Here is a 15398-nt window from a genome sequence, read left to right as displayed (position 1 = left end):
AACAGTATGGTTTCATGCCAAGGAAAAGCACTACATACACAATAATTGTTTAATTTAATTAATTTTTATTAAGAGGGACCGTGCAGGTAGGCCGTTTTGGAGACAAGTTGAGTGTGGCACGATTGAGATGGTTTAGTTATGTGCTGGAGGAGAGACATGCTGCATATGAAGCTGCCAGGCAGGAGGAAAAGAGAAAGGCCAAGGAAGAGGTTTATGGATGTGGTAAGGGAAGACATGCAGGTGGTTAATTTGAAGAAAGCAGATGTTGATAACAGAGTTGTATGGAAACGGATGATCAGCTGTGGTGACCCCTAACTAGAGCAGCCGAAAGAAGAAGAGGAATTAGAAGTCCTGAGCTAAAACATTTTAACTTTATAAATTATAACAGCAGCCACTGTACACATTGTATTAGAGTTACCTTAACTCTAATTAATATTAACTATATTGCTATTTTATTGCAGGGAAAAAAGGGCACAAAGCATTTCAAAAAATGGACCAGATCTGCTCTGAAATACATGAGGAAATTTATAAAAACCAAAAAACTGAACTCACAATCTTTTAAAGGACAAATTTAGCAAATTATTCTACTGTTGATGCAAAGAAATGTAAGCAATATACACAATAAGCAATATATATAATATATATAACATTACACAGTAACAATTACAACTAAGAAACCAAAAAGAGAAAATACATTGAATTGAGAGTAACTGAACAGGAAATCAACATTTAAAATAACAGAATTAAAATTTCCTGTCATCCAGTAATTAATTATAGACTCTATTCATGTCCAAGATTAAAATTTCCTCTTACCAATTCATAAGTTTTATATGAATTGGTAAGAGGAAATTCAACACTGAATTCAACACTGCTGATGCTAAGACAAATAGTCATTGAACAGTTGTGTAGACAATAAAAAAACAATAATCGCCTTGTTAATGTTTCTTGCTAAAAGCAATTCTAGCCTAGGCAATAAGGAACATATTGAGATTTTGGAGCCATATTTAAATCTAAATTAAACAAATAGAGACGTTTTTTTCTGAGTTTGTTTGTTGTGTTCATAGCCCTGTTAATTATTTATTTGTTTATTTAAATGTTAACTGTTTGAAAAAAAAATTATGTTTATTTTACTTGGTGTGTTTACCCTTTTGTAGCCCAAATTTGTTGTATTTTTTCAAACCAGTAGTATTTAACATATGACGGCATTTACAGTACACTTTATTTGGTTAAGTGAATAATTCCCAAACACCTCAACCGGTGCAATTCAGAATGAAAACTCGATAACTGCTCTAAACAGAAAGTGGAATATTTTTAATTTCAGCAAGATGTCAACTTTGAACTTTTGTATTCCTCATGATTAACTCAAAAGCCATTTTGACCTGTTTCAATGTGCCAATAAAAATATATATATTTTTTACAACTGTTATTTCTGGTCCACTAATCTGTTTGGAAATGATAAGATAGCTTTTATCATTTGAAATAAATCCTACTGGTATTTACACATCTGTCCCTTAATAAACATGAACTATATCTTATGTCAATTATATAAATTGGCAGGGTTTTACAAACAATTGCCAATGGTAAACTTATAACGTGTGTCTACTCATCTTGATAAGTCCATTTTTCTTCGTAAAACCTACCCTTCATGAATTGTCCAATATGCTACTTTTCCTGAGCATGGAAAAGCATAATTTCTTCCTAAAGGGCTCTTCATTATGTCTTGTTGTAGTGTCCTTTTTTACCACTAGATGACATCATAATTTTCTGGGATTAAATGTGCCACTTCCCCACAATCTAGAAATGTGACCAAATCAATGGAATATAGGCTTACAGTATATCTGTGAAATACATATATTTGTAAAAACCAAATCTTTGGTCACTTAAACGAGGTAATTTAATGTTTAAATATATATCAAGTTGTAAAACAAGTGAATGAGAACTATATGAAGATCACCATTTTGTAAACAGCAACAGTGGGGAAAACAATGAATTGATCCCCTGCTGATTTTACAAAAAAAATTACAAAGAAATTAACAGTCTTGAATTGTTATATTTATTTTTATATTATACCTAGATAGTAGGTTTATTTTAACCGAGAGAGACAAAAGATATAAAAAAACAGATGAGATAAAAAAAAAAACACACAAATTAGTCCTGTGCTTTTAAGAAATGACTTCTAATATCAACTCGTGACATGTATAAAAGACACCTGTCACAAAATCACCCTCTTCCATTTAAACCTCTTCACCACAGTGGGCAAGACCAAAGAGCTGTTAAAGGACGTCAGGGACAAGATTGTAGACGTGCACAAAGCTGGAATGGGCTACAAAGCCATCAGATTGTTGCCTTGGCAAAATGTTTTTGGTCATTGTCATGCTGAAATACCCATCCACGATCCATCTTTTAGTGTGTTCTTGGGGTCATATTCAGCATTTCTCTGCCTCCAAACATGGCGAATAGAGATGATGACAAAGAGCTCAATTTTGAACTTATATGACCACATTACATTCTTCCAAGCCTTCTCTGAATCATTCAGGTGTTCATCGGCAAACTTCAGACAGGCATGTTCATGTGCATTGTTGAGCAGAAGGACCTTGGTGTTATACAATTTGTTGTCTTGGTGACTGTGGTCCCAGCTTCCTTGTGATAATTAACAGGCTTCTTTTATGTAATTCTGGGCTGATCCCTCACCTTTCTCAAAGTCATCCTTAACCCATGAGGGTGAGATTTTGCATGGCGCTCTAGAGCGAGGGTGTTTGACTTATCTTGTATTTATTCCATTCTCAAATTATTGTGATCCAAAATGGTGCTAATTATGTTCCTTATCTCTTAAGGAACATAATAAAGGAACCTTAACCTTAAGAAGTTTTGTTCTCAGCTTGCTGCAGGGACCAGGTCTTAAGTCATCTACATCTTCTAATGCCTAGTGGTGGGACCTCATAAGCTGTTTGTAAAGAAGAAGAAGCACGATTACAAGGTAGAAGTCCATGCTAGGCTAAAAACAAAACACCACAGGCTACTTACGAATGTCTGCATCCTGGATACTGGATACATTTGACCCTGACTGTCATATTTTCAGGGAGGCTGCAACCAAAGGTGACTTGACTAACTTAAAGAATAAAGATCATCAGTGATCAGTTACATCAGCATGCTCATTCATGACATCAATGTCTCCAAGCCCATTGGTCTAACCATCACTAATTATAATAGTTTGCGCTGATGAAGACCAAGATTCCACCTTCAGGGGAGGTGACAAGGTGACCCTAAAAATAGCATTGGCAAATGTGTCCTGGGCTATCAGAGAGATAAAGCACTTACATGGCTACCGAATCCACAGCCACTTATCCTGGAATGGAAATGGAATGAAATGGACTTGTTAGGATTAAAGTTGAATTTAACTTGTCCAGTCCATTCCAGAGGTGATGGTAGCAAGAGAAAACTCTCTGAGATGAAATGAGAAAAATCTTTAGAATACCCAGACTCAATCACAGGACATCCTTTTCTGGGTGACACCATAAATTAAGTCATTATAGTTTTATTATTATATTTATTATAGTTAGTTTTATTAGATGTTCAGTGATGAAGACGAGTGCAAAACTGTAATTCTAAGCCATTTTAACATATATGTTTGCATTAATTGCAAAGATGACTTTGGACTGCAATCTTCAGTCATCTCCACTCAGACTTGAATACATCCAAACACTAATTGGAAGGCTGTGTGTAGGCTTTGTAAGAGAAAGCTCTGCTACCTGCTGTAGCCTTCAGAATGTAAGATACCATCAAATAGTACCTTAATTGCAATAAAAATGTTTATATTTTTTATTTTAGTATTAGTTTATAAATGACAATAATATGATCAGTGGTGCCAAACGCTGCAATAGGGTCAAACAACAGAAGAAAGGAAACATTCTGAGCAGAGGTCATTTACAGTACACCACAATCTGCCTGTGGCAGTGATTTACCCCTTCTAGCTTAACAGCTTTTAAGCAATGGTACAACTTCAAAGTAAATGGAAAGCTGCGGGACCAGACAACATTCCTGACAGAATGCCCAGAGGATGTTAAGGCCAGCTGGTCAAAGTTCTCACTGATATCTATTTCTATGCAGTGCTGTCATTTCAATATTTTCATTAGGTACAGCAAGGTCCTGCTGCCCTCTTCACTGGATCTCTTGTTCATGTATTGTCATGTGTGTGCTCATAACAGTTTTTACCCCAAGCTATCAGAGACTGGGCTGATACACAAACTAATTAAATGAATATCTTATAGGCACATTCTGTTCTAAGACTGCTGCTAAAGACGTGCATGGATACAAAATAAAATTGAGCTTTACTTCACATTAGCCCTGTGTAATGGTCAGCAGTGCACTGTGCAGATTTTTCTATTGTTTTGTTATTCTGGTTTTTATGCACTGATGAATTTTATGTAGTATTTCTTAGTTCTGTGTAACAAATAACTCTCATATTTTTATGTAATTTCTTTAATTAAGACAATTTGATCAAATTTAAGATTTATAATTTTAGATTTTATGAGAATTACACAGGAATACAGAAAATTGTAAAGGGTTCACAAACGTTTTAGTGGCATTGTGTTTTTTTACTTACTTTGAACGTAAAACACTTTTAAACACTGAACACACAGGCGATTTAGTGTAATCAGACAGGATGCAAAGCTTCACACAGACAGGAATACCAGCTCAGAAAATAACAGAAACATCCTTGGATGGTGACAGTGCTACCCACTGCACATAATTGGGTACATACAGTGGTGTGAAAAAGTGCTTGATTTCTTATTTCTTGGCATGTTTGTCAGACTTTAATGTTTTAGATCATCAAACTAATTTAAATATTAGTAAAAGGTAACACAAGTGATCACAACATGCAGTTTTTAAATGAAGGTTTTTATTATTGAGTGAAAACAAAATACAAAACTACAATGCCCTGTGTGAAAAAGTGTTTGCCCCCTAAACCTAATAACTGGTTGAGCCACCCTTAGCAGCAACAACTGCAATCAAGTGTTTGCTATAACTTGCAATGAGTCTGTTACAGCACTGTGGAGGAGTTTTGGTCCAATCATCTATGCAGAATTGTTGTAATTTAGCCACACTGGAGGGTTTTCGAGCATGAACCGCCTTTTTAAGGTCATGCCACAGCATCTCAATAGGATTCAGGTCAGGACTTTGACTAGGCCACTCCAAAGTCTTTATTTTGGTGAATTTCAGAGGTGGACTTGCTGGTGGGTTTTGGATCATTGTCCTGCTGCAGAACCCAAGTTCACTTCAACTTAAGGTCACAAACAGATGGCCAGGCATTCTCCTTCAGGATTTTTTGGTAAACAGCAGAATTCATGGTTCCATTTATCACAGCAATGAGATGGCGTTCCAAGTTCCACGTTCCAAGATGGCGGCGCGGCAGTAGCTCGCAGCGGCCGCTCCGGACCCAAAATGGTGCTACTCTCACTTTGTAGCCCGCCTTACTACAATACATGGACATCAGAGCAACCGGTGTCCCTGTGTACAACCGAAAAACCCTGAATGAACTCAGCAACAACCCAAACAACACCATTAATGATGACCTGCGGCAGAAGCTATGCGACCTCGGCGTGCTCCGAGAACCAGGCCTCCAGTCCTCGGCATCGCCTGCGGCGGACGGGCGGAAGAGGGGGAATCGGAAGCGCTGCGCGAGAAAACAGAAGCGCGGAAAGCGAGCGGGTGATAATGCTAGGCTAAAAGCTAACCCTAGCCGGCCCGCTACCATCACTACTGCTGGCAAATGTCTGCTCCCTGGACAATAAACTAGACTACATCAGACTCCAACAAGCTACTCGGCGTGAGTTCAGACACTGCTGCGTTTTTGTGTTTACGGAGACGTGGCTGAGCGACAGAGTTCCGGACGCCGCCATCCAGCTGGACGGGCTAGCCGCGTTTCGTTCCGACAGAAATGCAGCTCTGTGCGGTAAGACTCGCGGCGGCGGTCTGTGTGTTTACATCAACACGGAATGGTGTAAGAACTCTGTGCTTGTTTCTACCTACTGCTCATCGCTGCTGGAGTTTATTGTTGTGAGATGTAGACCTTTTTATTTACCCCGGGAATTCACCACCGCTATTGTGCTCGGAGTGTACATACCACCTAGCGCTAATGCTAAGGAAGCGCTCAGCATGCTCTACGGGACCATTAGCGGACTTCAAAACTCACACCCTGACGGATTGTTTATAGTCGCCGGAGATTTTAATCACGCAAATCTCAGGACTGTGCTCCCTAAATTTGATCAGAATGTGGACTTTGCAACCAGAGGAGAAAACACGCTGGATGTTGTTTACACAAACATCCGGGGCGCATACCGGGCAAAGCCCCGCCCCCACCTCGGGTACTCAGACCACATCTCTGTTATGTTGATCCCAGCATACAGACCACTCAGCAGGCGTTCAAGACCAGTTCGGAAGCAAGTGAGAACCTGGCCAGCAGGATCCATGTCTGCCCTCCAGGACTGTTTTGAATGCACTGACTGAGACATGTTTAGGGAAGCTGCAACCAACGGCGATTTCATCAACTTGGAGGAATACGCGTCAACAGTGACCAGCTACATCGGCAAGTGCATTGATGACGTGACTATCTCCAAGACAGTCACTACACGCTCCAACCAGAAGCCGTGGATGACCGCCAAGGTGCGTGCGCTGCTAAAAACAAGAGACTCTGCCTTCAGAGCAGGGGACAGGGCGGCCTTGAAAACAGCAAGGGCCAAACTGTCTCGTGCCATCAGAGAGGCGAAGCGCGCACACGCCAAGAGAATCCACGGCCACTTCCAGGACAGTGGAGACACCCGGCGCATGTGGCAGGGCATCCAGGCGATCACGAATTACAAGACCACAATACCTGCTTGTGACCGTGACGCCTCCCTCCCAGATGCGCTGAACGACTTCTACGCCCGGTTCGAGGTGCAGAACAACATGGTGGCGAGGAAGACCATCCCTCCTCCCAGTGACCAGGTGCTCTGTCTAACCACAGCTAAAGTGAGGAAAACTCTATGCAGAGTTAACCCACGGAAGTCTGCTGGACCAGACAACATTCCTGGCAGAGTGCTCAGGGAATGTGCACAACAGCTAGCAGATGTCCTCACTGACATCTTCAACATCTCCCTGAGCAGCGCCACTGTTCCTATGTGCCTCAAGACGACGACCATCATTCCTGTGCCGAAAAAGTCTTCTGTCTCCTGCCTCAATGACTATCGTCCCGTTGCACTCACACCCATCATGATGAAGTGCTTCGAGAGGCTCGTCATGAGGCACATAAAGACCCAACTTCCACCCGCACTGGACCCCATGCAGTTCGCATATCGTCCAAACCGCTCCACTGACGATGCTATTTCCACAACCCTCCATCTGGCCCTCACCCATCTGGATAACAAGGACTCTTATGTAAGGATGCTGTTCATAGACTTCAGTTCAGCATTCAACACAATCATTCCTCAGCACCTGATTGAGAAGCTGAGCCTACTGGGCCTGAACACCTCCCTCTGCAACTGGATCCTGGACTTCCTGACTGGAAGACCTCAGTCAGTCCGGATCGAAAACAGCATCTCCAGCACCACCACACTGAGCACTGGGGCCCCCAGGGCTGTGTGCTCAGTCCACTGCTGTTCACTCTGCTGACTCACGACTGTGCACCAATGCACAGCTCGAATCACATCATCAAGTTTGCCGATGACACGACCGTGGTGGGTCTAATCAGCAAGAACGACGAGTCAGCATACAGAGAGGAGGTGCAACGGTTAACAGCCTGGTGTGGAGCCAACAACCTGTCTCTAAACGTTGACAAAACTAAAGAGATGGTTGTTGACTTCAGGAGAACACAGAGTGACCATTCTCCACTGATCATCGCTGGATCCTCAGTGGAGATCGTCAAGAGCACCAAATTCCTTGGTGTTCATCTGGCGGACAAGCTCACCTGGTCACTTAACACCAGCTCCATCACCAAGAAAGCCCAGCAGCGTCTCTACTTCCTGAGAAGGCTGAGGAAAGCTCATCTCCCTCCCCCCATCCTGTCCATGTTCTACAGACGGACCATTGAGAGCATCCTGAGCAGCTGCATCACTGCCTGGTTTGGGAACTGCACCGTCTCGGACAGCAAGACCCTACAGAGGATAGTGAGGACAGCTGAGAAGATTATCGGAATCTCTCTCCCCTCTATCATGGACATCTACACTACAGGCTGCATCCGCAAAGCACATAGCATTGTGGACGATCACACACACCCGTCACACACACTTTTCACACTCCTACCATCAGGGAAACGGTTCCTAAGCATTCGGGCCGCCACATCCAGACTGTGCAACAGTTTTTTCCCGCAAGCCATCAGGCTCCTCAACAAAGAACTGAACTGAACTCTCTCTCTCACACACACACACACACACACACACTTACACACAACTGTGTGACTGATCCGCACAAACCGGACTCAACACCCATCATACACTTCGTTCACCCAGGTTTTCAATACCAATCACATTTTTCACGATCGCAAAATGTTTACATGCCGTCTGTTGCTGATTCCGGGACTTGTTATTTTGCACAATATTCTGTCCAAATCCTTTGGTCACTGTTCACTTTATTTTTGATTGCTGCTACTGTTGAATTGCACAAATTCTGTTTACATTTTTCTGTTTACACTGCACCTTATTCTGTTACGACAGGTTTTACTGGCGGAGCTATTTCTATTTTTAATTTTATATTTTGTGTATTGTGTATTGTCCTGCACTGTCCTGTGTTGTCTTGCACTGTCTTGTGTTGTCGTTTGCACCAGCTGCACACATGCACTTTATGTGGCGAGGATCTTAGTTCTCGGCCCTGTGTTCTTCTGTTCTGTACTGTTTGTTTTATGTTGTTCTATGTAGCACCTGGGTTCAGGAGGAACGTTGTTTCATTTCACTGTGTACTGCATCAGCTATATATGGTTGAAATGACAATAAAAGCTTCTTGACTCTTGACTCTTGACTTGAGCAAGTCTTCCAGGTCCTGAAGCAGCAAAACAGCCCCAGACCATCACAATACCACCACCATATTTTACTGTTGGTATGGTGTTCTTTTTCTGAAATGTGGTGTTACTTTTACGCCAAACGTAATAGGACACACACCTTCCAAAAAGTTCAACATTTGTCTCGTCAGTCCACAGAGTATTTTCCCAAAAGTCTTGGGGATCATCAAGATGTTTTCTGGCAAAACTGAGACGAGCCTTTATGTTCTTTTTGTTCAGCAGCAGTTTTTGTCTTGCCATGTAGACTTTTTTTGGCCAGTCTCTTTCTTGTTGTGGAGTCATGAACACTGACCTTAACTGAGGCAAGTGAGGCCTGAAGTTCTTTGGATGTTGTTGTGGGGTCTTTTGTGACCTCTTGGATGAGTCATCGCTGTGTTCTTGCGTTAATTGTGGTTGCCCGGTCACTCCTGGGAAGGTTCTCCACTGTTCCATGTTTTTGCCATTTTTAAATATAGGCTCTCATTGTGATTTGCTGGAGGGCGAACACTTTTTTACACAGGACCATGTAGCTTTGGATTTTGTTTTCCCTCAATAATAAAAACCTCTATTTAAAAACTGCATGTTGTGTTTACTTGTACTAATATTTAAATTAGTTTGATGATCTGAAACATTAAAGTATGACAAACATGCAAAAAAATAAGAAATCAGGAAGGAGTAACACTTTTTCACACCACTGTAGTCTGTTTTTGTCGTTTTGTCTCGTATAGGCCAAGCTGAATGTATAGTATGTCTGTACTTTGAGAGTCACTAGCAGCTGAAACCAAATTCTTTGGGTGTGTCAGCACACTTGGCCAATAAACCTGATTCTAATAATCTGCATTAAAACACATTATGAATATTTAGTTATTGTGAAAAGTATTGGCAAAAACATTTTTTTGTAAATCCAAAAAGAGTGACAATCCTCAAGGGTGGGGTTCAGGTTCCATTAGAATAATTTTTCCAGCAGGCTGCATTAAACTAGCTTTTTGAACATTTTTTACAGGGACCTCACATCTCCAAAACTAGGATTCTTCAAGGTTTACCGATGCATGAAATTTTGAAGTGTACATTAAGAACTATTGGTATATGGTTTTCTTTTATTTATGCATTATGATGTTTTCATAAACAAGTTCATGGTAAAAGAGTGATCATATCACCATGTGAAAGATTTTAGAAACTTTTCAGTTGTTCTGCATTCTTTCACAATCATGCAAATATTTTATTAGTTACATTAAAAATTGTAAGGTTGTTAAACCTAACACAAACACCTCCCATAAATATGAATCCATACCAAATAGGCCATTTGCTTTACCACTGTTCTGTGTGAGCAAGTATTAATGATTTTTATAGTTAATTTTTATAATATATTAAGTTTGACAACCATTTGATAACTTTTTTTTATTTAAGAACTCGAAAGTTTATGAATATAAAAACTTGCAAAAAATTACAGCATTCCTAATTCAACCAAAAAAAAAAAAAAATGAACATGCATTTTGAGCTTTCATGTTTTAGTTTTGTTGACCAATTAAGCTTTGATTGACAGTGAACAAACATGCATCAAATATGGTCAAACCCAAACTCTAAATGTCTACCCTTCCTGTGCTCATTTTCCAGCATCTATAGAACTTTTATAAAAAATAAATTGAATACAGTCAATCTGCACATTATGAACTTTATTGATTTAAAAGCTGCAACAGCATTTGAACAAACTGAGCTGCACACAAGTTCATTACTTTGAATACTCATGAGCTACAGTAAGCTCAATTTGGACATTTAACTCTAGTCACCTCAGACCCTGGGACTTAAACTGACAATGAAGAACAAAGTTATATGATAAAACTCATACATGCTCACACACCAGAATCTTTCAGCATCCAATTAATTAATGAAAAGTTGGGTTGAAAGATTAAAACAGAACACCACAAAAGACCCATGGATCAAGATTTGAGACCTCTTTGCTTTTAAGAATGGAAAAATAAAGTAGGAACAAGAGGGAAGTTTGTATCAAATTAACATAGGGCTTCAGAAATCTTCTGGAAATTTCTCAGCATTTATCATATCTGTTCATTCAAAGTCAGACACTGTCCAGGGTTTGTCCAAGAAGCTTTGCAAAGAATTTCTTGAGGATGTGAAATCTAGGTGCCCACAATGTTGGGATCATGTGCAGCATCTGGCAGTGGAGAGTCATGGCAGTGGTAAAGAAAGCAGTTCCCCCAGCAGCTGTAGCAGATGAGGAACAAGGCTGCGAGGAACACCAAGGCACAAATGGTGCATGGCTTCCTTTCTAACAGGAAGCTAAGCAAGTAAAAGCCCATAAACATAGAATGGTTGAACCACAATGCTGGGTTCAGCGGCTTTGGGATGAGCAGGACCGGAAGTAACCACTGGAGGCAGTACATTGTCTCTTTGTAGTTACTGGGGGATGGTCAACTTCAAATCAGATATCCAGAGTGATGGGTGGTTGTGTTGTACAACCACCAACTGCTGGTGGAACTCAGCTTTGTAGTCCAGTAGTCCAGCCAGATATTATGTCAGTCCTAGAAGAAAAAAGACAAATGTTTTAAAACTTTTTTTTAATTATTGCTATGATAATACTTTGGAAAAACAAGTAATATGTTTGCAGTATTTACATAGTCTTACACGCAACCTAACAAATACTGCAAAGTGGTTGACACATATGGGTAGGGAAGGGTAGTGTGGATGGGAAACACTGTCTAGCTAAGTGACCCCACAGCCCAGATGTGAAGAATAAATAAATAGATATAATAGTGTTGTTACTGTGGCAATCCATTTTCTTCGTTAGATCCATCCTTCATTCTAAACATACAGAATCTCAAAAGTGAGTACACCCCTTACACCTCACATTGTGTGGCCGTCGTCCCAGAAGGAAGCCTCTTATGAAGCTGGTTTACAAGAAACCTGCAAACAGTTTGCTGAAGAAAACAATGTCCAAGAGAATGAATTCCTGGAACCATGTCCTGTAGTCTGATGGGACTAAGATAAACTTGTGTGGCTCAGATGGTGTCCAGCATGTGTGGTAATGCCCTGGTGAGGAGTACCAAGAAAATTGTGTCTTGCCTACAGTCAAGCATGGTGGTGGTAGAATCATGGTCTGGGGCTGCATGAGTGCTGCTGGTAATTGGGAGCTGCGATACATTGAGGGAAACATGGAATACTGTGGCATTCTGGAGCAGAACACTTTGGCAACTATTTTGACAGTAATGGCTGTATGTTGAGTTCTTTTTCCAGAGGACAGTAAATCTGTACTTCTACACAAGCTGCATATTGACTACTCTGAAATATATCCAAGTTTCATTTCTATAGTATTGTCCCTTGAAATGAAATACTAAAATGGTTTCTAAAATGTGAGGGGTGTACTCAATTAAGAGATACTGTAGCTATAGTCCCAATTACAAAAGGAAGTGCATATTTATATGATTATTTTTCCTTGTTTCTGAAAGTTTTTCATTTAATTTGTTATACAATCTAATTTAAAATTGAGGGTGGTTCTGACATGATTTACATTGGTTACATTTTTTTTGCATCACAAAAAAACCCTGCCATTCTGACAGTAGTTTGTATACTTTCTGCATCCATTGTATACCATTGTATAAGGTGAGCTTGAATTTAGTTTTGAAATTGATTGTTTCCTTTCCACATTTTTCACTGCATTCTTTCAACATCTCTTTGTCCGCACATGTTCAGGGAGGTTTTCTACGCTGCCATGGAATGACAACTTCTGGATGGCATGAAGTAAAGTGAACACAAGCATTGAGATCTCTGAAGAACCTGTAGGCTTTAGTTTCCAGGATTTTTCTGTGTTTAAACTGACAAAGGCCGATTCTGATTCTCCGATTCTGATTCTCTACTTAAACTAGTTTAAATTGTGAAATCTCTATTCCCAGATAGTTGTCAAAATGACTTGAAATCCAATTATTTCTGACACTTTATAAAAGGGTGTTGATAATGGTGAATCCATTATTGGAGTTCAAATGTGCAAAGAAATTTAAAATAGATGAATTCAATTTTACTCAGCCATTAAATAATTTATTTGCCTTAAAAATTTGTGTTGCGTTCAGTGTTATTATTTATCTGCTGTGTCAGTTTTGCAGCATTTGTTTAAAACTGAGCAGGAAACATAGCTGTATATACAGAATTCATCCTGCTAGATCTAGTGGCAGTCATCAACAATAAACACCAAACAAATGCACTGCCATGTGGTATGCTTTGGATCATAATCCCTTCCCTTATTTTCCATACTTATCTCTTCCCTTAATTCTCATACAAGACAATCTCATCTTCATTTGTCCAAAAATCTTGTTGCTATTTAGTAGGTTTTCTAGCAGTGTAATCTGACCTTTCTGTTTTGCATATTGAGATTACCCTCTCTATTTACACAAATCTTATCAGACATTAAATAACTGGGTTAGATCCTCTCCAAGGAAAGTTTCCAGTATGCAGCAATTATTACCAAAAAGTATAAAAGGTTTTTTATTCAATCTTTTGAGGCTGCTTATTGGTCACTTATGGAATCCATTTAGTATCAATGCCGAGATATTACATTCTGGTGTCATACCAAAGGCAAAAATAAGTGTCATCAAGCTATCCCTAATCTGGAAATAGCATTCGCTGATGACCATGACCTCTTTCAGGAGGATAATTCAAATGAATACATTGCAAAATTGTTCAGATAAGATACGAGTTTTGACCACTTAATTTCCCATATCTCAAGCCAATGAAGCATCTATAGTATTAGCTGGACAAAAAATCTGATCCATGGACACCCTGATTCACCAATGACAAGACTTAAAGAAACTCCTGCTACTGTATTGGTGCTGAATGCCATAGCACACCTTTAGAAGACTTGGAGTACATGCCTTAATGGGCCAGCACAAAAGGGGGCCTAGACAATACAGTGCAGAGTTTTAATGTTATGGCTATGCCGTGTGTATGAATGATTGCATAACTCAGGCATAATCCTGAGCTTCTACAGTTGATTAGGGCTGCTGTAATTTTGTTAATTACTGGATTACTGTTAATTACGAGCAGGTTACCAACACAACCTTATATACTACATCTCTGCTTTTACTGGGCCAGGACAAGAGTATTGGCAAATAATCTTGCTATTTGCCAACACCCAAAAGAGTTGTGTAACAATTCTAGTGTATATTGCGTTTTCTTATCTCATCCAACTGTTTTTGGAAGATTGCAGAATGAGCAAATAATCTAATAAATAGCTTCCTTTTTATTAAGATGGTTCACAGTTTGTCAGTGCTTTACGACGCCAGCTACAGGCAGCCAGGCGGAACTGCCGGAGCTTTAACGTGGAACACATACCTAAACACCAACTTCAGCATCGTTTTCAAAACGGCGCTTGTTTTTATTATTCAATATCTCACAGCAGAGTTATCAAACGGTCTTGTCGTCGTTATTACACAAAATTTGCAAGTATACGACAGGGTGTATTTTAGGAAATCACATGCTATATTTAGCCATTGGCCTCGCATTAAGATTAACTTGTTAGCTAGTTAGCAAACGGACACTTTTTTTTTTTTTTTTATAACTCCAGCATCTAGACCATTAAATCGAGTTGTCAATAGTTAAACTAACACCAAATCGTACCTCGTTTAAGATTTACCTATATACAGATTCAAATACACATTTATGGACCTGCTAATGTTTGCTGATTATCTCTTCGGAACCGAAACAGTTAACAAGGTTCATATTAGCTAGGTGGCTAATTGTAAACCAGCTATAACTAACTTAACAACTGAACTATGCATTATAGTTATAAATTATGTAACATGTATGGTTATTTCTCCGTATCATCACCAGTTAATGATAGCAGTGGCCTCAAGAGGCTAGCTTTGGAAATAAAATGTTCGAGTGCTAGCATATTACCTTAGAAGCATACACCCAGCTAACGTTTAACCTATTTTAGCAGCCCAAAAGAGCACAAAACTATCGACACATCTATAACACAGTTTACTCACTTACTTCAATAAAATACCTGTCATTTTACGTGCTGAACAGTGAGATCTCACCCACACGAACACTGCTGCTAACACAAGGTGCTTCTGCTTTGGCTGACAGTTAAAGACCCCGGCGGTCGCGTGTCCTGAGAAATGCCTGATTAAAATTCTCTCAGTCCTTTACCACGTCACCGCTGCGGCTTCGCGCAGTTCAGCGTGGAACAGTGCCGCCCACAGTAGCCATTTGTTGGCTCATTCCAAACTCAAGTGATATGCATTCCTGTAGTTCCTCACGTTGCCAAGAGCCGCATTAAAATCCAAAACAATATTTCCGAAAATAGTGGTCTTATTCAGCTGACTAACCACTACCATTAAACTGTCAGAGAGCAGTTACAGAACCACAAACACGCTAAGTTCAA

At 39.9% G+C, this 15398-nt stretch overlaps 2 protein-coding genes across 5 annotated transcripts in view; one reads left to right on the top strand and one right to left on the bottom strand.

Annotated features, from left to right (window-relative positions):
• Positions 1–823, top strand: part of ripor3 (RIPOR family member 3) — a 47808-nt gene extending 46985 nt beyond the window's left edge. For 2 of the 3 annotated variants that reach the window (XM_083532330.1, XM_083532332.1), the window contains exon 23: positions 462–823. In XM_083532330.1, coding sequence (XP_083388456.1) covers positions 462–562 — 101 coding nt within the window. In that variant the 3' untranslated portion in view covers positions 563–823. The remainder of the gene's footprint in view (positions 1–461) is intronic. The other variant, XM_083532331.1, reaches the window with a different exon arrangement.
• A 9842-nt stretch (positions 824–10665) lies between these two features.
• Positions 10666–15169, bottom strand: blcap (bladder cancer associated protein). Of its 2 annotated transcripts, none has more exons than XM_083534680.1 (2): positions 15018–15169; positions 10666–11544 (listed from the first exon to the last, which is right to left on the bottom strand). In XM_083534680.1, the coding sequence occupies exon 2, from the start codon at positions 11404–11406 to the stop codon at positions 11143–11145; it is 264 nt and encodes an 87-aa protein (XP_083390806.1). In that variant the 5' UTR covers positions 11407–11544; positions 15018–15169; the 3' UTR covers positions 10666–11142. The 2 variants fall into 2 exon arrangements, with proteins under 2 accessions (XP_083390806.1, XP_083390805.1); XM_083534679.1 differs by having other exon boundaries at positions 15005–15158.
• Between the last annotated feature and the right edge of the window lie 229 nt (positions 15170–15398).

This window comes from Silurus aristotelis (genome assembly GCF_946808225.1).
Source record: "Silurus aristotelis genome assembly, chromosome: 2".
NCBI classification, from domain to species: domain Eukaryota; kingdom Metazoa; phylum Chordata; class Actinopteri; order Siluriformes; family Siluridae; genus Silurus; species Silurus aristotelis.
The sequence above is the reverse complement of the archived record's forward strand: the minus strand, read 5'-3'. Positions and strand labels throughout refer to the sequence as shown.

Coding starts and splice junctions, on each gene's coding strand:
- blcap (XM_083534680.1), bottom strand. CDS start 11,406: ATGTACTGCCTCCAGTGGTTACTTCCGGTCCTGCTCATCCCAAAGCCG.